A 23,727-nucleotide genomic window follows, 5' to 3' on the forward strand; every position below is an offset into this window, starting at 1 on the left:
ACATGCCAGCAGACTGGTAACTTCTCAGACATGTGGAGATATGTAGATTAATAGAAATGGGCTAATTTAAGATGCAAGAGCTAGCTAGTAATAAGCCTGAGCTATCAGCCAAGCATTTATAAGTAATATTAAGCCCCCAAGTCAATTACTTGGGAAGCAGCTGCTGAGTATTTGGGAGTTGCTGGCAGGACAGAAAATTCCACCTACATGATTCTCCACTGATAGATGGAAGCTTGCTGGGCAGTAGAAACCCATATATTCTCTCTAATGTGGTGTGTGTTTGGTGAGACTGACCACCATCTCTTGGAGTTTAGGGACATACATGAATGTGGACAGGTGCCTGCTCTTCCTCTGGTGAATGTTGCAGGCAGGAGGCTTGGCTGAGCAATGTGAGCAGTGAGGGAGGAAGGATGTGGTGGTGGTTAGAAGGAAAATGTTCCCATAAGCTCAGAGATTTGAACACTTGATCCCCAGGTGCTATTTGGGGAGGTGGTAGACTTTCTGGAGGAAGTACATCACAAGGGGTGGGCTTTGAGAGTCCATAGCCTGACCCTCCTTCTGAGTCATTCTCTCCTTCCTGTTTGTGGTTGAGGATGTGGCCAATCAGCTTCTGTCATACCTGCAGCATATTGCCATGCCTCCCCACCATAATGTGTTCTTAGCCCTCTGGAATAATAAGCCCCAGATAAGCTATTTTCTCCCACAAATTGCTTTTAAATCATGGTGCTTTATCAGCAGTAGAAAAGTAACTGATACAGATGCTAATCACGAGTTAGCCTTGGCTCCTATTTTGGCAAGGTGAAGTCATGGAAGGCTAAGGGGAACAGAACACTGATTGAGCCGTTCTGGGCAGCTGACTGGGCAGAAGACATTCTGGGAGAGCACAGTGCCATGTTCAGGAACTGTATGTGCAGAGCGAGGGCAGAATCTATGTATGGGAGGGATGAAGGAGGCAGTAAGTGCATGCTAATTTCTCTGAGTATCTCAGAGACATTGAGATGACAGCAGCATTAGCCAAATGGAAAAGCGAACCTGTCTTCAAAATCACTCCTTGCTCAACTGTTGTCTATTGCTACGACACAGTGCTGCAAACTCAGCAGCTTCAGACAGCACACACTTATCACCACATTCTCAAGGGTCAAGATGCTAATGGCTCATACAAGGTTGAAATCAAGGTATCAGCAGAGCTGAATCTGCTTCTTTGCTTTTCTATCGTCGAGGCTTCCAGAATGGACTTCCAGAATGGAGGCTTCCTCTAGCTTCTAAAGCCAGTGAAGCTGACAGAGCCCTTCTCACTGCACATCTTGTAGATCTGCTTTCATCAGAACATCTCTCTCAGAACTGGCTTCTTTCTTCTGGGACGTGGTAATCAAGCAGGGCTCTCTTAGACAGTAAAAGGGAGTCTTCCTACCTCCAACTCCATTGTCTAACAAGGCCTGTAGAATCTCTTTGCTGTATAATGAAGCATCGCTTGTGCTGGAGGACAATGGCATTGTTGGGGTGGACATGATTCTGCTGATTGTACCAACTCTGGCTCTAGGGCAGCCCAAGCAGGGGTAGGAGGTAGAGAATAAATAAAAAGGCATCCACAGAGCTGACTTTCCAGTCCCTTGGGTCAGCGCTGGGCAATAGCAGGATAAAGCTTTGAAGTGCATATAAAATTCAAATTCTTATTTAGATAGTGAGATTCTTCTTTTTAATCCTTGAAAGTGGATTTTAATTACAGAAAGAAGTTGTGGTTATATTCCAAATAACCAAGCCTGTGACTGGGGAAAACCAGTTATTTTCTATTGGTATCTGTCCCAGTTGAGTTTGTTCAAGTTGAGGCATACAACTATAGTCTTGATCACATTGTATCTGTAATTTAGCATCATTTTTCCCCACCAGTAAACCTCCCTTTAAAAGACCATCCTAACCAAAGAGAAAGGCAACAGTCTAGAAAGGGTCCTCACAGAAGCCTTGTTTGTTCCATCTTTACCTGCCTTGAGTTCGTGTCTTGCTGTGCGTGATTACTGTAAGTTCTGGAACTGCCTTGCCTCTCTCTCTTTTCACTGTTCTATGTTGCCGCAGAAAAGCCACCTCCCCTGCCCCTTGCGTCTGTCCCCCCAAGTCCTGCTGCTTCGGAAGGTATTAACATAACTGTGCAGGTTGACCTTGCTAATGATCGCCAATCTCACACCAGCCCTGTATACTGTCCAGTCACCCTATTGTATTTCTCTGGCCGGCGCTCTCCTCCTCTCTCCTCCAACTTCCAGCATCTCTCTGTCTCTGGCAGACCTCTCCAACTGTGCTTTGAGTCTGACCATTTTCTGACCACAGGCCACACACAATAGCTTTTCCTTGTGTATCCAACTTCTCCTTCCGCAAGTGGGTCCTTCTGTTTCTATTCTTTTAGGCACATTTGAGTTCTTCTCCATGTGATAGACTCAGAACATTCCCCAGAAGACATCCGTATGCCCTCTGGAACTTGTGAAGTTACTTTACATGGCAAAAGGTATTTAGGAGATGTGACTGAATTAAGAACCATCAAATTAGAAGATTATCCTGACTCATCCAGGCTAAATGCACTCACCCCACTTTGGTGTCACCAGACACGGTCTGGAAGATGACAACATTGAGACTAAATGTCCACCGTGCCATCTTACTGCCGACGAGTCTCCTTAGAGGCTTTTTTGCAATGTTCGAATTTCTGAACACGAGGGTTGACCTAACAAACCACAGATTCCTCGGCAGTATATTTCATCTCCAGTGCCTATGGGCAGCACAAGATCCTATGAACCAGGACAGGCATTGCTTTTTGTGCAACGCCCTGCTTCCCTGGATCCACTTTCTCCTACACACAGAACTTTCCTAAAAGGACCACACATCCCTGGATGTGTGCTAGCACAGGAAATTCTTCATAGTCTTCCAGCTAGCTTTTGTTGTAGAAGTCGAATTATCTGACAGAGTGACAATGACTGGATTGGGAGTCAAGAGTCAGGCACTGGAAGTGATTTATACTCAACTGTATGAGTTGATTATAAGAGTGCAAGATGTTGCTGCGAAAAACCGAGGTAACATTGAAGAACTCATTCTTGACTCTCTTGGCAATGGGGAACAAAAGATAGTGATGTATTGGTACAGCCTTTGAGACCCTGCCTAAGAGCAAGCAGGAAGGAGGATATGCTTCCTGCTTCCTGTTGATGCTGGCCGTGCTGACTTTTCTCAGAGACCAATGGATATATGATTTCTGCATCTGTATACACACAGGTGCAATGTTTCATCAGATGCTAAAATGCACCCCTTTCCGCTTAATATTGTTGAAGATGGTGCATATTTGTATGTTTAACAGAAAGGTGTCCCGTCATGCCTGAGGACACCTCCTTACGTTTAGTCCTACGTCAGAATTTTAAAAGCTACTTTGAATATAAATATACTCAACACAATTATCTGAACAATTATAATTGTTTTGCTTCCCACCCCAATGTATCCTGCTTGGAAGAGCTTACACATATTTATATGCAGCTGTGAAAGCAAAACGCTGTTGTCCGATATCTGCACAAATCTGGACACAGTGTAGCTGTAATAGGAAACTGCATTCCTAATTCCTCAATGAAGCTCTTCCTAGCAGCTGATGGTTGATCATTTGTAACCAGTGAGAGCACATAGAAGGGTAAAATACCGAGGAAGGCTGGATTTAGGAACACTAAGAAATGCTGACAGCCCATCCTTCAGCTTGGCCAATCTGCCATCCTTTGGGGTCCCTCACTTAAAAAATATGTTCATGACTAGGAATCAAGGCTGATTCCACATTTCTTTTCTTAGATTTTTCAGAACTACTCAAGGACTGAAGAATTATCAATGATGGGTCTTAGTGAAAAGAACAATACCACAAGCTCATGAAATGAAGTTTCTGTCCAATTTTTATCTGATGTTTCTATTTAAAAACTCAATGCTGGTTGCTCTCTTGATGAGGCACTAATATTTAGAATGAAATAGACAAACAGTACTGCATTTCATTAGGGTATAGTAAAATTTCCACATTGCACGCGTGTGTAGCTTTATTTAGAATCCATTCAGAAGGGATGGGAATGTTTATGCCAACCTTACCTTTTCACCAGAGTTGTCTTTAGCTGTTGGGACTTGCCAGGTGATGTTAGCAGAGTCTTGCTGTTCTCCAGTCTTAGCCTCAATGTCATTTGGACAGCTGATTTGTGGGGCCTCCACATCTGACCCCCCCAAAAACACAACTCAATTAAACACCCTGGTATGTACTTCTAAATTATTTTTTTTTAGGTAATAAGAATCTGGTTATATGAATACATTATAATTTTAACAATTTATCAATTTTTAATTGATTAGGACCACACAACTACTTTGCATATCTTGTGTGGCTTAGGAACCCCTTCCTGAACTGACTCAGCCATGGAGCCTACATTCACATTCCACTGTTGGGAACTCACACTCCACATGGGATTGCTGTTAGCCCACGGAACTCCACAGTCGGCCCCGTGCTTGGGCCTTTGCCCGGGTTCTTTCCTTGGCCTGCCTTAACGCCCTCTTCCCCGACACCTCAGGAGCAGCTGCAGCTCCCTTCGTTCTACTCAAAAGATGCCCTGGCTCTCCCACGGCACTTGGCACGCTCACTCCCAGAGTCCTCAGAGCCTCTCCTCTTCCCGACCAGAAACCCAGCATGCCACTGTGAAACAGAAGTTTCTCCCCCTTTCATTTGGAGGAAGAGAGTATTTCTCACCCTGCTGTTTTATTTAGTGCCTGGCATACAGTAGGAACCTGATCAATATTTTTTAATGAAACAGAAAAGTAAATGGGAGAAAATGAAAGCTGACTGGGATAGGAACTGCATTTAAAAATGGGGCTATCAATCAGAATTAATTAGCAGTCCTAGACTGCACCATCAAACAAACAGCAAATTAAAGCTAATGACTCTTTCCACAGTGGAAAAGCTTCACACACTACAAATGCTGCATGCTGAGTTCAGTCTGCTGACATTATACAGTCAAATTCTTGTTATGGGTTAGAATATGTCTTTTATTTCTAAACCATGTTAGATGAGAGCTGCTAATTTCCCAGATAGATATATATGAATTGCCTATACTGTGTCTCATTTCATTGCTTCTCTGGAATTCTATTCCGTTTATATTTTTCCCTGTGAAGTGCATAACTGCACGCTGGTAATCTGAAAAAAAAAAAAGGTATTGCAGTTTTTATTCATAGTTAGCCCATAGTTTAGCTGGATGTGAAATTCGTTTATATTTACTTCTTCCCATCTCCTGAGGCATGGTTGCTTTTCTTTCTGAAACGTGAATCAGACTCATGTTCTTGGGGTACAGTTTCTCTTTCTCTGGGGAAAGTTTTCCTCATTCACTCTGCAACTTAGACATTTCCCACAGAGGAGGCTTGTTAGCCCAAGGCTCAAGGGCTGTTTGGGGCTAAAGACCCACCAGACATTTCAGGGAAACTTTTCTATAGGAGGAAAGATGGAAAGAAAATTCACCCTTTCCCTCAGCTTCTGCTTCTCTTCATGACATAGGTGTAGTGTTCCTTGATCTCATTCACATCTCTCAACCTCAGTCTCTTTGGGTTGACCAGTTGAGATATTCAGGTTTCTTATTACTTGTTTATTTCAAAGGAGTTCTCAGTTTGATACTTCACATTAGTGATATTTCAACAATATCCACTCCAGTCCTTATTTTTATACTTTTCCCTTATCTTCTGGAAGACACACACACACACACACACACACACACACACACACACACACACACATTTCTATTTTGGAGGACTCTATCTCTACACTATTTTTATTTCTTAGGATTCTTTCTTATTTTTTATTTCTACCACAGGTTGCTCTTGCTGTGGGGCAAATGATAATGTCACAAGATGCAATCTTCAAAGTGTCTTAGTCCTTGAAGCCAGTTCAGGCTCGTCTACTTTATATGCAGTAGACAACAGATTTCCATCTCCTGATGGAAACTCTCAGCTGATCTCAGCACTAACATCATCTTCAGTTTCCTATTTCCTCTGTCATTCTCTCCCAGCTGGATTTTTATAAATTCACCTTTTGAACCAGAAACCTTCCTAGTTCTTACATGGTGTTTAACCTTCCATTTTATCAGAGGGGCATCCCTACCCAACACTAACATGCCATTAACCAGGAATTTGGTTTTTCTCCTGCCCCATGCAGGCACCTACCTTTGCACACAGCTGTCTGAACTTTGGCATTCCACTTCCCAGATGTGGCACATCTCACTTCTCTGACCCCAGATAAAACGTATCCTTGGCGGCAGCTTAGCTGGCAGATCATCCCAGGCTTGGCTGGCTGCTTGCCACAGCTAGGTGGAGATATGAGGACCCCTTTGGGCTTCTGGAAGGTGGCACAATGGCGTTCTGTTTCAGAGAAATAACAGCACATTATTTGCATCCCTACAAAATAGAAAGGACACAGAGTCCCTTTACCTCACCCTCAAATATGACTGTGCTACCTTAGACTGACATGCCCCACCACTAAATGATTGTGTGTAATACTGCAACTAGAATGCATTTTAAAAAGTGTAGAGCTATCTCTTTGGTTATCTCTTATTTAATTTGTTTGTGTTTTGCTTTCTTTTTGAGACAGGGCTTCATGTAGTCCAGGCTGGTCTCAAATTTGCCATGCAGTCAAGAATGACCTTGAACTTCTTATCTTCCTGTTTTCACTTCCTAAGCATTGGGACAGAAGACATGAACTGCAACCACCTGGTCTTATGTGGGATCAATCCCCAGACTTCCTACAGGGTAGGCAAGCATTCTACCAACTGAGCTGTATCCCCCGACCATCTTTTGTTATTTTGCCATTGTATCAAAACATGGAAAATTTCTGGCATTTTGCTGATTGTGACTTTTATCATCTGCTTCAGGAAGCTTCGTTCATTGTTGATAATATTATTTATTCATTTGAACTATAAATTGGGCTCCATCTTTTATGGATTCAGTGATGTATTCAGCAACTGATTTTATTTTATCAGCTTTTGGGTTCTGTATTTTTTTTAACTTTCTTTTTTATTTATTCTTTGTGTCTTTTACATCATGCCTCCCCATTCTACCCGGCCCCCAAAAAGCAAAATAAAATTGAAGAGAAAAAAGGGAAAAAAAGGAAGAAAGGGAAATTCTCATCATGGAAGCTGCAGTGTGACACAGTGAGTCACTCAGTAAACCCCTTTATCCATATATTTTTAGATGCAGGTGTTCAAAACAAAGAGTCTGGTTCAAGGCCCCTGGTCTCTGTTACACTATCCACCATCAACATTGGGCCCTCATTGGGATCCTTCCTGGACATCCTGTTGCTTTCTTGTGTCATAGAGATCCTGCAGCCCTGGATCCATAGTACAACCTGACCCCCAACCCCATGCTCCAACAGATTACAGATTGAGTGGATGTTGGGGTGGGCCAACTCATAGCCCTGGTTCTGGGCTTGGGTAGTTGCAGGGTTGGTCAGCCTGCCAGCTTTCCCCTCACCACCAGGGTGAGCTCTCCAGCATTGCCCTGGCTAGTTCACCCCTTGTAGTGATGAGCAAGAGGCAGGGCCAGTTCTCTGGATTTCATGTCCTCAGGGTTGTTTCTCCCACACCTACACCTTTAGAGCCAGCTCTACTGTGTTGCCTAGGTGAGGTGTAGGGGCTACTTTCCTGAGTGCTGCTTCTGATGAGGGGCAGGGACAGCTCTCCCACTCTTATGACCCCAGTGCCAGCTCTTCTACCCGCTTTGGGCATTGATGGGGGTGGGCATTTCTTCCCTGCCCATCCCATCACATGACAGATGAGTAATGGGGACAGCTCTTCCATGTTCATAATATTGGGGCTGGCTCACCCACCCTTCTGCCAACAGGGGGTTCTGTCTTTAAGTGAGTATATTTTAGAAAAATCTTAACCTCCGTGGACAACTGTGTTTTAACTGGGGCTTTGACCCTTCATCCTTTCTTTAGCATGGACAGAAAATAGCAGGTAGATTAAGTAGACTGTAGACGGAAGTGGTAAATCCAGTCTGGGACTTCATGTGTGAATGAATACAAGTGTGTGTATTAATTTATTGTAGCAGAGATTCTAAGAGGCCACTGGTTGCAGCTTCTGTCCTCTTTTCCTGTTGCTCTTCTTTTTCAAGCATATCTTAGACTGTACAATCTTCTAGAAAAACCTTGGAACCACTCTCTAATTTAAAAAGGAAGAACAAAAGAAAATTTCCATTTAGGCTATGGAATGAGGCTGCGTTTTATGTATGCATATATATTTGGAGAAAACAACATTTTGATAAAATTATGTCTGATCTTAAGACGCCCCTTTTGCTTTTCAGAAGATTCTTCTAGTTTGTTTAATACAAGTTTCACTCATTTGCTTAAATTTTTTCTTACGTATTTCATGTAGCTATTTTGGGATGTTTATTTGTTTTGACTCAAATGTCCTAGGTAGTTCTTGAATTTGCTATATAATCAAGGATGACCTTGTGTAGTTAGAGTTTTCCTGCCTGGCCCAGTCAGGACAAATCTCTCTTACCCGCCAGGCCCACAGTCGCTCAGACCCAACCAAGAAAGCACACAGAAACTTACATTGTTTACAAACTGTATGGCTGTGGCAGGCTTCTTGTTATCTGCTTCTTCTATCTTAAATTAACCCATTTCTGTTAGTCTATACTTTGCCACATGGCTTGTGGCTTACCAGTGTCTTTACATGTTCCTTTTCATGGCGGCAGCTGGCGATGTCTCTCTCCAGCCTTCTACTTCCCAGAATTCTCTTCTCTCTTGTCCCGCCTATACTTCCTGCCTGGCCACTGGCCAATCAGAACTTTATTTACACAGAGCGATATCCACAGCACTTCCCCTTTTCTTTTTTTTTTTAAAGGAAGGTTTTAACTTTTATATAGTACAATTACATATAACAAAACAATTATCAAGCAATAATTATAGTTACGTTATTAAAGAAGATATCCTATCTATCTTATATTGTTGAGTTTAAGGTTTTATATCTAACTTACCTTTTATCATAACTGAGAAAATTATAACTATCTAGTCTTCAACCACATCAAAGACCTCAGAAGGATATAATATTACCTGAGAACCGGGAGAAGGATGCAAGCAACTTTCGGGAGTCTTGCAGGGTAGACAGAGACAGCTGGCAGCCTGGACAGTCACCTAATGTTCCTTTGTAAAGTTGGGGCATCTGTCTTCAGCCCACAGGGCTAGAGTCTCTCGATCACTTCTCTCAGTGTCCTGTAGAATATCTGGCAGTTTCCTCTGCGAAGCAGGAAACTGAAGGACCGTTTTGTCAAGCAAAGTTTAGTGGTCACCTTTCTATGGGTCCTGCATGTCTAGTCGATCAAGCAGTCCAGGCAAGAACAGTTTCTTGCCCAAATGGCTATTTTTGTAAAGGTGAAGATAAGATATGAAGTGTCTTTAATGCCCATCCTCCTCTCTGAAGTAAATTGGTGCTGCCAGGAGCAGACATGTCTCACTGTCCAGAAAGTCTGAATTTTAAAAGTATTTTAAATGCCATATTCTGTAGGTCTTTGAAGTATTTGAAGATTACCTATCTGTCTGAAATATGTCTATGTATATCTAGAAGACTTAACTAACCTGGCTGTGAGTATGATTATCACAGATGATTAATTATTAATCTATTTTTAATTATCCATTACAATTTTAAATGAGCTATACAAACATAATACCTTAAACAGGAGTAGAAATATACACACAGTATAACAAAATTAACTAAGTTTGTATCAATAGACTAAAATCTATACCAATGTAAAACATTTTAAACAAGTTGTTACTCTTTAGAAGTAAGTTTCTTCCTTAATCTACCCTTTCATCCTATTATATATATATATATATATATATATATATATATATATATATATATATATATATATCATATCCCCTTTTCTTCTTTAGAAAGAGATCGCATTTATAATCAACCTGTTTTAAAGAAAAATATTGGTTTTTCTCTGTCCCACACCAACCTTGAACTTCTAATTCTCCTGCCTGCTTCCCAAGTTTGCAGGATTCTAGGTGTGTGCCACAATGTTGATCTTTATAAGGTGCAGGGAGTTGAACCCTGGACCCACGTGCTAGGTAAGCATCTGACTGAGCTACCCACCCCAGCACACTTGAACCAGTCTTGTGAATGTGACTTTCACCATCTGCCCCAGTTGTCACAGGATGAGTACAAGCTGCTTACTTGCTGTTCTTATGACTCAGATGGACTCTCAGTATTTTGGGTAGATTAACTTTATGTTTTAGTAATCCACCAATCACAGTGAGGCTGAATATCAGTATCTCTAGTCTTGTGATTCACTCTTAAGGCTGATACTGAATAATAATGAATGATCACACATCCTTCTTTTTTCCCCAGTTTCCATAAAACTGTTTTGTTTCTACATGGTGGTTGCAGGTCTATGGTGGACATTATTTTATACGTATGAGCTTTGTGTCTGCATGCTTGTGTATGCACTATGTGCATGCCTGCAGACGCCAGAAGAGGGCTCGGATACCCTGGAGCTGGAATTACAGACTGTCGTAAGCTTCCATGTGGTGCTGGGAATTGAACCAGGGTCACCTGAAGAGCAGTCAGTGCTCTTAGCCACTAAGCCATCTCTCCAACCCTGAGACATCAGTGTCTTACAGTTCTGATGAAGATGTGTTTGAAAGGACAAAGGTGGAAAAGGCTAGATGGATTAGAGTGACTTCACAATGTGCTTGGCAAAGCATCTACAGCACCACACGTATGCATATGTACGGGTTTATTCCTAGGCATCAGGAGCATGTGTTCAATTCCAGGTCTTTGCAGAATCCCCAACAAATGCTCAGACCTCACACTTTCCGGCCACTTACCCACACACCGGGGTTCTGCACCATCCCACTGGGTGTTCCCTTGGCAGGTGAGCTTAGCGCTTCCTTCTAATCTGTATCCTTCATTACAGGTGACCAAACACACGGTGTTGTAGGACATTTCCGCAGTGGAGCAGCTGATGTGGCCATGTTTGGGCTGGCGGAGATGAGGGCATGTTCTCACTATAGAAAATGTCAACAATCGCATTTTACTAAATACAGACAGAAGTGGAAATTGTTACTTTTATAATGGCTTTGTGTTATAAACAAGACAATTGCCTGTTCTTAAAGTGTGGAGAGATAAATAACACATGCTCATTTTGTTTTTTAAATGTGGGATTCTTACAACCTACTTGCACTGCTACAATACACAGTCTGTAGCCCATGGGTAGGGAATCTAAACTGTGTGTGGAGTCTACCTCTGAATTCATGATGACAGCTATATGACAAAATAGCTTGTTTCCAGCTGCTGTGGCAGAGTCTGTGAATTGCCCACTGACTTAATTTGGGTTTTATTGCCATGAAGAGACACCATGACCATGGCAACTCTTCAGTCTAAAGCTCTCCTAACTGAGCTATTTCGCCTGGCTGACCATGGCAACTCTTATAAAGGAAAACATTTAATTGAGGCTAGTTTACAGGCTCAGAGCTTCAGCCCAATATCATCATGGTAAGAAGCATGGTGGCATGCAGGCAGACATGGTACTGCAGATACCTGAGAGTTCTACATCTGGATTGGCAGGCAGCAGGAAGAGAGTGACACTGGGCCTGGCTTGAGCATTTAAAACTTCAAGGCCCACCCCCAATGACATACTTCCTCCAACAAGGCCTCACCTGCTCCAACAAGAACACTCCTCGTAGTGGGGCCAGTCCCTATAAGGCTATGAGGGCCATTTTCATTCAAACCACCACACCCACCCAATAGGTCATTTTCCCCAGCAGAACTGCATCATAACGTGCCCAGTCATAGTCTCCCAACTTCACCGGTGTTGATGAGAGCCGATGAGATACAGCTGTCGACTCTCCTACCCATGGAGCACTTTCCTGACTTTTTCTTTTTCCTCTTCTTTTCTTCCCAGATAGAGGCATGTGTAAGACTATGCCAGCAAACTGTTGCATGTTTACCAGCACTGTAGGAAAAGTACCGCACTTTAAGATGACAGTGTAGAAACACTAAAAAAACCCTAGTCTCTGGTGACAGCGGAGTTCCTCCACCAGCTTTGAAATATCTACACTGTCTTCCTCTTAGACAAGAGAAAAACCTTAAACCTCAAGGTATTGATAATTAGAGCTTGGATACCAGGAGCTGTGCACATGTCAAATTCTTTCTAAGTAGCAACCATTTGTTCCCTTTACCAGTTCCCCTGGGAAAGACACTGAATAACAAACAGACAAAAAGACCCTAGGGCGGAGCTAAGCTCCGTTTGACGGCAGACAGCACTGGGCAGCTCTGAAGGCCAGAAGCGTGTATAGTAATCCCGAAAGAATCTTCAGCACAGTGTTTGGAGATCAAGAATATGGTGAGGACTCCGAATGTACTTTCATGCATGAGCAAGCTTTTTATCGCAAGAATGTGTATTTGTTGATTTTGAAAACTTTAAAAGAAAAGTAAGGAAAGTTCATGCAAAACCCTCAAGCGAGCGTTCTACTGAAGTCCTGGTGGACTTTATTGTGTGGGAACTCATTCAAATGACATCAGTTGGCAGAGCATAAATATTAAGTGAATTAAATAGAAATTTCAGATTTATTACTCCATAGAGGAAATTCAAGAATTAAATGAGAGGATAAATATGAAACCATGTCCTCTGCTATCTGTGGGACAATTTGGGCTGAAGTCAACTATTAATAAAATACTTATCAAAATATTCTGCCTGCCACACAGGACTGTTATTGAATGTGTCCATCATGCACAGTGTCATGTCGACTGCTGGGTTGTCTTAAAAGGTAAGTGAGATAAATTCCTATGATTGAGATATATAAAATGGAAAATAGTATCAGACAATTACTTTTAGCTTCAGCTATAAAAAAAAAAAAATCTCAAAAACAAATCAGAGCTTTCCAGAGCTAAGATGAAATGGATTTGTAACACTCTCAAGGGTACTCATAGCACATTAGAGTTGGTGTCACAGATGCAAAGTGTATTGGTTCTCAAATGTTGGCTTTAATAAATGTTCATTGCTCCACAGGGAAAACAAAGCAAACACAGCCATTTCTTAAACACTTTATACACTTCATTCAAGAGTGAGTATTGACTACCATTCTTCATAGGTACATATTTAATTACAGATTAAACTTACAACTATTTTGTTTCTCAATTTATATTTGTGTCAAAGAATTCCAAATATGGTTGATTAAGAAAACAGCAACCTACCCTAATTTGAACATTTCACATTGTATACACACATTGAATTATTCTACTCCATAATGTATACAATTATTTTGGATAGATTATACAACAGCTAATAAGTTAGAAAAAGATGAGTAAAACTGAATAATAAAGGCAGGAACTGAGTCCTGCAAAAGAGAACAATCTATATATAGACAATGACAGACCTACAAATGAGCTGTGGGTTTCATCTTAAACATGAATTGGATTTTTTCAGATATATGTTTCTTGTCAATCTCCAAATTGTGATTCTGTCTATTACTGGAAATAGAGCAAATCTGATGTTAAATCCAGGCATCTTGCTGTTAAAACTGTTTCTCAGGAGAAACACTAGTATCCCAGGAGTTCATTGACTGTGCTGCTGGGTTTTAGTTAGTTGTTATCAGGGCATCACTTAAGACTAGTGGCTTAGAATGAAGCACATAGTTCAAAGAAAATTAGAAATGACTGTCAGTGCTTTATGAAGGGGAATAAGTGCTCCACTAAGAGATACAGGAATGAAGCCTGTCAGTCATCATTCAACATGACATAATATTGACAGTGTAGCATAAAACACATAAAATACAAGGAATCTAGGATCTAATTTCCACTAGTCATTCTTTCCTGACTCAGTCTTAGTTTTTTTTATTAAAACTATGATATAATTAAAATTATTCTCTGTCCTTTAAGCTATACCTGTAAACTACTTTGTGGTTATATTGTGTACCCTAATAAACGTATTGGAGGTCAGAGAACAGAACAGTCACTAGACAGGCATAGAGGCCAGAAAATGGTGACACATACACCTTTAATCCTAGCATTCCAAAGGCAGAGATCCAATTGGATCTCTGTGAGTTCAAAGCCACACTGGAAACAGCCAGGCATGGTGACACTTGCCTTTAATCCCAGGAAGTGATGGCAGGAAGCAGAAAGGTATGTAAGGTGTGAGGACCAGGAACTAAAGCTGGTTAAGCTTTTAGGCTTCTAGCAGCACAGTTCAGCTGAGATCCAGAGACTTCCAGTCTGAGGACACAGGATCAGCTGAGGAACTGGCAAGGTGAGGTGGCTGTGGCTTGTTCTGCTTCTCTGATCTTTCAGTGTTCACCTCAATAGCTGGCTCTGGTTTGTTTTTATTAATAAGACCTAAGATTCGTGCTACACTACTTCACTGTACTGACCCCCAGAAACAGAAGCCAGCCTTGCCCAATGGAAGCATCTCAGAGTCCCACATACACCCTTGTTTATGAGCCACTACTAAAGCCTCACTCATGCCCATGAAGCTGTTTACTGCTGCTGGTTCTAAGGTGCAGTCCAGTTTTACAGACACAAAAATAAGAAAAAATACATTTTAGAGTTGATGACGAAGTATATGTTTTGTTGTATTGGATCTCAAGTAAATCCAGAAGGCATTGATAATACGGTAAAGACAGGACCCAGTCTTCATTCAGGACAACTCTACTTCAAGGTGAGCCAGGTAGTAGCTTTGGTGGTGAAGCTGAGGGATTTTAGGACAATCCATTGTTGTGGCATATTATTTTACAGGACAAAGACATTTGTTTATGTCTCAGAATATTTACTTTAACTATGTAAAGGTGTGTTACATTTGTTTCTACTGCCTTTTGTTAATGATGTAAAGATGTATCACAATTGTTTGTGCTGCATTTATTTAATTATGTAAAGATATGTTGTATTTGTTTTGTCTTGCTTGCCCAAGGCATCTGATTGGTCTAATAAACCCAAACAGTGTGTGGCACTGTCAGGCAGAGAGAATAAGTAGGAGGAGGAACCTAGGCTGGAGAGAGAAAAAGGAGGAGAGAATGAGGGAGAAGAAGAGGGAGCTTCCCCTTGCTCTAGATTAACAGGCAACCACCAGGCAGCCAGACCTGAGAAGCAGGAAAGGTAGGACATACAGAAAGAAAAGGTTAAAAGCCCCAAGGCAAAATGGAGATGAAGAGAAACATATGAAGTTATAAGAGCCAGCAAGAAATGAGCATAAGATAAGCATTCATAACTAATATTAAGTCTCCATGTCATGAATTGGGAGCTGGTTGGTGGCCCCCAATAAAAAGCATCATATAATCCATAGTCTTGTCAAATCTTCCCTCTTGTAATTAATGTTATTATGCCTATATTAGAATAGCAATTGGAGCACATAAAGGAGAACAAACATTAATGGGTGATCCATTCAGGTCTCTGCTTATATGTTTAACATGCAATGTATATTTATCAATATGCATCTCTGAATATCAATATGCATCAAACTGAAATTTCATTTGCCAGAGTTATAATGCAGGATATTGAGGGGGAAAATATTCTATATTAAGTCTATATTAACAGTGCTGTATTAGCAGTCAAGCAGCTAATCAACAATGCGGATGGCTGTGGTATCCTGTATTGTAACAGGTTGGTCAACAAAGAAATACGTTGGCCAGAATCCCCATGGTGGTCTCAAGTCAGACTTGCTCAGAAGAGAAGCCTGCTCTTGCTTTGGGAAGCAGAAGTGTGGCAGGGGTCACTGTAGTCGGATTCAGTGATGGACAAATGCAGGGAGACCCAGAGCCTTCCAATGTGTCTCTACTCTCCTCCACATCCTCACTGATGATCCTGGTGACCAATGGTGGCCAGTGTCCACTTCCCGCTGTAGAGCCACAGGGTCATAGCTACACAGAAGACAAGGCTCGAAGTCTCCCCAGATTGTATCTGAATGTGTCTGGTGGTTTCCACTTTGAAAACTCTACAGGCCTCAATTGACTCATGAGGGACCCTCAGATGCTCTTCTGGGCTGTCTGTTTTCAGTTTCCTTCCAAAATTGTGCAGGGTTTGGCCTCCAAAACAAGGTCCTAACCCAGTAGCACAATGCTTCCCTGAGTGACCCTGTCACAGCATAAGGGCTGGATGGAAGACTGCAGCAAACAGTCCAGGCCCACATCTCTCAGACTGAAGAGCCTGACAAGAGATGAGGGCTTATGTGGATGAAGATAAAAGGCATAATACAGGGCTTGCAAAGGAACAGCTTTCAGAGAGGTACTATGGACTTTTACAGCTGTTTTGTTCAGGACAGAACGTTTGGGTTTAGATTATGGAAGGCAGGGAGGCAAAGTCAAGACCTTTCTCTGAAGGGACAGCAGACTGTCCACTCCACTTTTCTCCTTTGTAAAGTCAGGTGTAGAAATTTAAAATGTCCGTCTTCTTTACTGTCCACTGTTTGAAGGAATGAGTGAAAACACAGAACGGGTAACCTCATTTGGTGATTTCAAGGGAATTGTTTCAGATGTGGTCAAAACAATTATTTTAGTAAGGATGTGTGGGTTTTACTGCTTAACAGAAAACGTCCATCCTTTGCCTTCACACATCAACAGTGGCTTGAGACTGGAAATCAATATTCTAAGTCTTTTCTCTCAGAATCCTAGAAATAAATTCTCCAGACATTTTGAATGCCCAGTAAACAGCCTCAGGCTAGTCGGAGCCTCTTTGGAGGTAATGCTATTTGTAACTAGGAAGCCAATGCTATTTTGTGTTTTTCTGGGGTGTTGAGAAATGTCACTAAGATTATTTCCAGACATCGATCTGTTTTTAATATTTTCTTCTGGCATTCACTAACTGATGGTAAACTAGATTTAAAGGCTTTGGTTGTGCATATTTATTTTCAAGATTTCACCGTGGGGTTATATTCTTTGACCTTCTGTTACCATTACTCCACAACTCCAGTCACTCTCTGAATTCCTAACACAAGAGGGACACGTCTAGTGTCTGCTCTCCTGTCGCCTCATGTTTTTCAGAGTTCTGTTATCTTCGAAATTATCCTCTGCTTTCAAGGGGCTTCCTCAGGCTACATTTTCCAGCTTATTAATTTGGCCTTGAAGTATAAGTAGTTGTGATTTCCTCCCCCTGCTCTGAGGATTCTCATTACTCTTAGGGTTCCCCTCAGTTTTGGCATCCTACTCTTCCTTGATTGCTGCCATTGCCTTGGCGACTCCACTGTTCAGTTTTTCAGGCTTCCCTGTCGGCCATTTTTGTCCAACTCACTGGCCATGGTTTGTTCTTGACTTCTGGCAGGCTACATGATAAAGATCAGATTGGCATCGTTTCCTATTTACTACTGGCTTCAGTTTTAGTGGCTAATAAATACAGACAATGGATGTCTGTGGAATGTTAAAATGCTCTTGAAATGCAACTCAGTGAGCATCCCCTATGGGTATAGAAGCACTGAGGTTCCCTGGAGACAGCACCCTTTACCCAGTGATCTGAGTGAAATTATGAAGTCTTGAAGTTAAGTCCTCAGCAAAGGGTGTTGACAATGGACAGAGTAAGGCTGCCAGTTTTAGTAACAAATCAATCTACCAAGATTTCCAAATAAGTCTGAACTCCAGAAAAAACAATTACTAATTTTTACATATACCTATGTCCCAACTCTAATACTCTAGACAGAGTAGCTTTGGGGGCCAGGCAGTCGGAGGGAAGTCCTCAAGTCCTTGATTTGCTCTTCTCTTTCCTTGGAAAACCTCCTCCTGCCTGCCTTGTGAGGCCTCTGGAGGTCAGGGCTATGCAGCTGTAAGAACTAGGAGCTCAGGTAATGGAGACGGCCAAATGGGGTGATCTGACACACTGCTCTGTCTTTGGTGTGGAAGCCTTGACTCCCACTGCTGTCCCTTTCTCACCAGCTTGACTTGGCTCCTTGGAATCTCTCCATAATAAATTCTCCACTTTTTAGAGATGGAGACATTTGAGTTGAGATGCTCCCATTGAAGGATTATGGCACGACTCAAGCCCTGTCTTATGGTAGGAATTTAGCCCTCACTCTGATGATTCCCAAACTTGCCACTGGTCCTGATATTCTTGTTACCCCATCTTGACTATTGAAGTTGGAGTAACCTGTCTGTTTACCTCTAGACCAGCAGTTCTCAACCTGTGGGTCACGACCCCTTTGGAGTCACAAATCAGATATCCTGCATATCAGATATTTATATTTACATTACAATTCATAACAGTAGCACATTATAGTTATGAAGCAGCAATGAAAATAATTTTATGCTTTGGGGGGGTCACCACAACATGAGGAATTGTATTAAGGGGTAGTGGCATTAGGAAGGTTGAGAACCATTGCGCTACAGGGACCTTTTCTTTGCTTGTTTATCAAAGGAATATGAATGGTGTTGTTTGCAATGATGAGGTCAGTCAGACTGAGCAGTTCTCAACCTTCCTCCAGTTTTCATTTTCTCAGGCATCTGAGCAAATGACTGACTGGCCCATTAGACTCTAAATTATGAAAGTCGGGCAAGACAACCAAGAAAGGACATAACCTGGCCAGACTGCATACCTCTGCAGAAGCTCTCTGTCCCAGACCACAAACCATTGGGCTGACACAAATGAATGCTGCTTCCCACGAGGTCAAATCCAGGGCGACATCGGACACCGCAGGCTGCATTGAAGTGGTTTCTACAAGTGTTTTGTATGAAAAAACCATTTTCCGGAGGCTTCAGAGCAGGACAGTGGACAACTGATGGAGAGAAAAGCAAAGAGCACAGTCAGGTTTTGTCATGGAACTCTGTTGTTTCAGTTTATTTAACAAGGCATGTCCTGTGTCTATGGTCTGTCTGTCTGTCTCCATGTACACTTCTATACTTACAGATCTTAATTCCCCACAGCTCTCCCATTTGACCTATCTGATTTCTAAGTGTGTTTGGAAGAAGAACCCCTACATATGATTCCCTGTAGGTATTTATTACTAATCAAAATATAACGTAGGCTGAACGCTTCAAACTTCAAAGGGCTTTATTTTGATACTGGTGTACATAAATGTAAGCTTTCCTAGGCTTTCTCCCCCAGCTCTGGTGCTGGACCCCGGGACCTCATGTGTGCTAAGCATATGCTCTACCACCAATCTATGTCCCTAGTTCTTGGCTTTCACAGATCATTAGATATTTTCTTTCTTAATTAAGGTAGAATAAAATAATGAAGAAATAAAAAGCCAAGTGTGGTAGTATACATCTTTAATCCCAGCATTCAGGAAAAAGATACAGCTTTTATCATGCATTATATGCTATGTTAATATTTTCTACTTTTGGCATGATGGAAAATATTTAGAAAACAAACTTTTTTAAAGAATGAATTTGAGCACTACCAGGGCCAAGACAAGTTTATTTGCTGTTCAAATTCATTGCTGAAGTTGTAGCATTCTTCATTTCTAAGTGCTAATCCATGCTTTCTGCAATCACATTACTTCTACGATCTCAGATCCTTTCTCCGGAACAGGATGCCTATGTGAGTGCTAATAAATGCTATGTAATACAAGCAAATGACCCACCCCACCCCCACTGCAGTGTGGCCAAAGACAGGGAAGTTAAAGACCATCCTAAATGAGTTTGGTGTAACCATCACTCTTTGTATTACAGAGCTCAAGGTCAGCTTTCTATTTCCTGTTTGTTCACAATGAGTGGCTTACCCTGACAGGTCTGACCAAATGTGCGGTACCCCTCTCTGCACACACAGTCTTCAGGGGATGTGCTTCCAGGTGGGGAGGTGTGGTTTTCATCAGGACATGGGATGCACGTGCTGATTCCTCCTGGAGAAGCTTCAGGCTTATATGTCCCCGATGGGCAAGCTGTGGGAAGACAAGCAACCAGAGAAGTCCATTTATGTGGAATTTCCATAGGAACTTAGAAAAATGTTGAAAACAATGGGATGGAGATTCTACATAGAAATAATTATTATATAAGTCAAGCAAAAAAGAAACTCTTAAAAATATTTATTGTGTTTTTATTTTATGTGTGTGTTTTGCCTGTAGATTTGTATGTGCACCATGTGTATGCAGTATCCACAGAGGCCAAAAGAGGACATCAGATCCTCTGGATCCAGAGTTATAGATAGCTGTCGGTTGCCATGTGGATGCTGGGAGTCAAACTCAGGTCCTTTGGAAGAACAGCTAATGCTCTTAAACACTGAACCATCTCTTCAGCTCCAAAAGCAGCTACAAAACCCCCTAAAGGCTGACATATTTTGTTTGTTATGTGCAGGGTATGAAAGCCTCTTTAGCCCACAACCAGTTTCTGTCATTAAAATATGACATTACGCCATGCCTGAGTTGACTTTTGAAAACAAAACAAAACAAAACAAAAACGCAATAAATAGCAGTGTATGTTAAGGGACTCCACGCAATCAATGACACTCAATAGATTAAGCAAATCATAGCACACAGGAAATCAGCGTTTGTCTTCCCCGTTCTGTACAGCCACTCCACCTCCACTCCAAGGTCCCCATGTCCCTCGGTGCAGATGTGCAAAAGCACTTCATCATTTCTGTTGGAAGCCCTTGACAAGGGATGAGGAGAGGATGAAGGGCTGGAGTGAAGAACGCAACTGATGGGAAAGGTCTTTTGAAGAAAGAGTAATGAAAGATCCCTCTTCTCCAGGCTCTCAGGGAGAAACGATGAAAAGCGGAACCTAACTGACCTTGCTTTAGTCACCCCTCTGTACTGACAGTGCGTGACTTTGAATTTGTAGCTTCAGCCCTTTGGGGTTGCCCATCTGTAAAACAGCTCGAGAATAAGACATTTAATAACAAAGCAGACTTGGCAGCACTCAGCTGAGCAATTAGTTGAAGCACAGCCATGAGGTGGGTTTGATTATGGAGAAAAACCACAACCAAGGAGCATGTATTTCCAAGCTAAAAGCATGAAGTAATCACATTAAAAGTAAGAATCATAATATAATGCAGCTAATAGGAAAACAGCTACGGCTCTAAAACTCATCTCATTAAAAAAAGGCCATCCAGCTCCTGTGGCACATGTTAGAAAATTCTAGCTCTGAATCCACTTAAGACCTTAAAAATGAGGGAGACATTGAAAAATACTAATACTGCTCTTGGCCAGTGAAAAACAGTTCGACATAAGAGAAGGGACTATCACTTCAAAGCATTTTGTTAGTGAGTAGTGAGTGCTGTTGAATTACACATTATACCAGACATATCTTCAGCCCAATGCTGAGGATTGGGAACCTCAGGTTAGTGCAAGACAACAAGGTCTCCTTTGAAGGGAAGCTGGGGTTTGCAGGAGGAAGTGATGGAGATGAAGGCAGTCATACACGAGAGCAATAAAGTACAATTGCAGAATGTACCTTGCCACTGGGGGCAACTGACAGAAGCCACAGAAATGCAGGACAACAGAGCTGAGCAGGCAGAGCCATAGTCATTGCACAATGTCAAGGCTGAGACTTGGAAGGTGCACAGCAATATCCAAGTGAAATTAACAACAGTCACCCCTGCCAGGAAGGAAATATACAAGTTTATGAGAAAAATCAAGAAGACAGTGGTGAGGATCGAGCAGGTCCATCAGTTCTCCAGTGCAAAACAGCAAATGCCAGGAAAGAAAAGCAGCGTGGATTAAGGTACATAGCTGTGTACAAGGAAGATAGTTAAGTAAAAGGATATTATGAATCCAAATAGTCGTAACACTGGGCAAGAACGAAGGAAGTCACTGAGCATGCACATGGGTGATATGCGTGACTTTAGAAAAAAAAAAAAAGATGTATTTCATTGGCTAAGAATGAAATCAAAATCAAGAACACAAAATTGTGGAAAATAGTGTTAACTAAACTGTTTGAGAATGAGAAACTACTTTTGGAACATGTAGTAACATTCTAGTATCACACTAAAATAATTGTGAAAATTGAAACAAATATCAAGTAAAACACCTTTTTCTCAAGAAAATACATGATAAGAGAGAAAATGATTCTGCATAATATAAAGAAGAAAGATTTAAGAGATGAGAGAAACAGGCAGATAAGAGGAAGAAAGCAGCCCATTCCATATATACCAACACGACAAAATGGAAAGAAAAGGCAGAATCCAATTTGTTCATAAAAAGACTTGTGTAACTATGAATGGGGAAAGAATGTGTGCCAGCAGAGAGAAAAATACAAAGAAAATCTGAACAATGGGAACCAAAAAGAGAGAGAAGAAATAACAAGGAAGACTGAAATACCAAAGTCCACAAATGAAGGAGGCAGAGGCAAAGCCAAACAGATTAGTTATCACAACAGGCAGTTAATTTAACCCCGTGGATAAGATCGAACCCTGAAATATGTCAGACTTACAGTTTGAAAACAGCATGCTGTTAAAACATATGTAAAAAAGCTTCAGAGTGTCCTGGTGAAGGAAACAAATTACCATCTCAAGGAGAAATAACGCCATGTGAAGAACATCCTGGTGCTGTGACACCTTCAATCCTGGCACTGAGGAGGCTGAGATAGAAAGATGGCGAGTTTGCGGCTACCCTGGGCTACATAACAAGTCCCTGCAGAGATGGGGAGAAGGGAGGAGAAAAAAGTAAGAACGGGGGTGGGACTCGTAAAAACACAAGACAGACATGAGTGTGCCAAAAAAGTAATGAAGAAGTGCGCGTTTCCCGAGGAAGAAATGTATGTGGCCGACAGTCACAGGGAAACGATTTGTTGCTCAGAATGAAGTGAAAGTGAATGGCTACCTTTTAACTTAGCAACATCCCAAACGATGTCAGCCCCTCCTTCGGATAGGTGTGTATAAGGAAAGGGGTTTCTCTTGAGCCAGGAAAAACTTGTAATGTTTCTATAGGGTAAACTGAGGGAATTCACTGTAAGTCTCAGAGGGCGTGTTCTCTTTAATGAGTTTGTTTCTAAACGTGTTCCAACTGAATATAACCAAGAATGTACACTAGACACTATTGATTATTGTACAGCATTGATGATGATGCAAATGTTCACAGAGAAAAGGCTTTGTTAAGTTCTTAAAGCACATCCAACCAATTACACAGTAGCCATAGAAGTATAATTCCCAAGCTGGGGAGATGGGGCCTCAGTCAAGTGCTTCCTGTGTGAGCCTGAGGACCAGAGTTCACACTGTTAATCATCTGTGTACAAAATATCCAAACACAGAAGTACACATCTGTAATCCCCGTGCTGGGGTGTGTGGAGACAGGCAGGTCACTGGAGTTTGCTGGTCAGCCAGGCTCGCTGAATCAGGGGGCTCCAAGTTCAAAGGAAAAAAATATAGAGAGCAAACAGTAAAGGGGGGCACCAGACACCAACCTCTGGCCTCCATTGGCACTACATATACACTTCACGTATACACGACTATGTACACAAATATTCTCTCCCCTCCCTCCCTCCTCTCCCCCTCCCTCCCTTCCCCCCTCTCTCTCATGCTATCTCTCTCTCCTTCAAACAAAGGAGTCAAATATTACTGTTTTTTATTTTATTTTCATATGTAGGTATTTTACCTATGCATGTATGCACACTGTGTGTATACCTGATGCTCCTGGAGTCTAGAAGAGGGAATTGGATACCCCAGAACTGGAGTGACAGACAGCTGTGAGCTGACATTTAGGTTTTGGGAATCAAACGCAGATCTTCTGGAAGAGCAGCCAGTGCTCTTCGTGACTGAGCCATTTCCCCATCCACCATTCTTAAATTTTGATTTTTGAATCAGCTTCCTAGCTCATCATTTCCCAACCGTGTGTGTGTGTGTGTGTGTGTGT

The 23,727-nt window shown here is 41.8% G+C and overlaps 1 protein-coding gene across 1 annotated transcript in view; it reads right to left on the reverse strand.

Annotated features, from left to right (window-relative positions):
• The window catches only part of Svep1 (sushi, von Willebrand factor type A, EGF and pentraxin domain containing 1), a 180,365-nt gene that overhangs the window by 99,750 nt on the left and 56,888 nt on the right, over window positions 1-23,727 (reverse strand). The window contains exons 4-8 of the mRNA XM_036180091.1: window positions 19,663-19,821; window positions 18,538-18,717; window positions 10,859-11,038; window positions 6,193-6,387; window positions 4,090-4,208 (exon numbers count right to left, since the gene is read on the reverse strand). Of these exons, the coding sequence (XP_036035984.1) occupies window positions 4,090-4,208; window positions 6,193-6,387; window positions 10,859-11,038; window positions 18,538-18,717; window positions 19,663-19,821 (833 nt within the window). The remainder of the gene's footprint in view (window positions 1-4,089; window positions 4,209-6,192; window positions 6,388-10,858; window positions 11,039-18,537; window positions 18,718-19,662; window positions 19,822-23,727) is intronic.

Source organism: Onychomys torridus, chromosome 2 (assembly GCF_903995425.1).
Source record: "Onychomys torridus chromosome 2, mOncTor1.1, whole genome shotgun sequence".
NCBI classification, from domain to species: domain Eukaryota; kingdom Metazoa; phylum Chordata; class Mammalia; order Rodentia; family Cricetidae; genus Onychomys; species Onychomys torridus.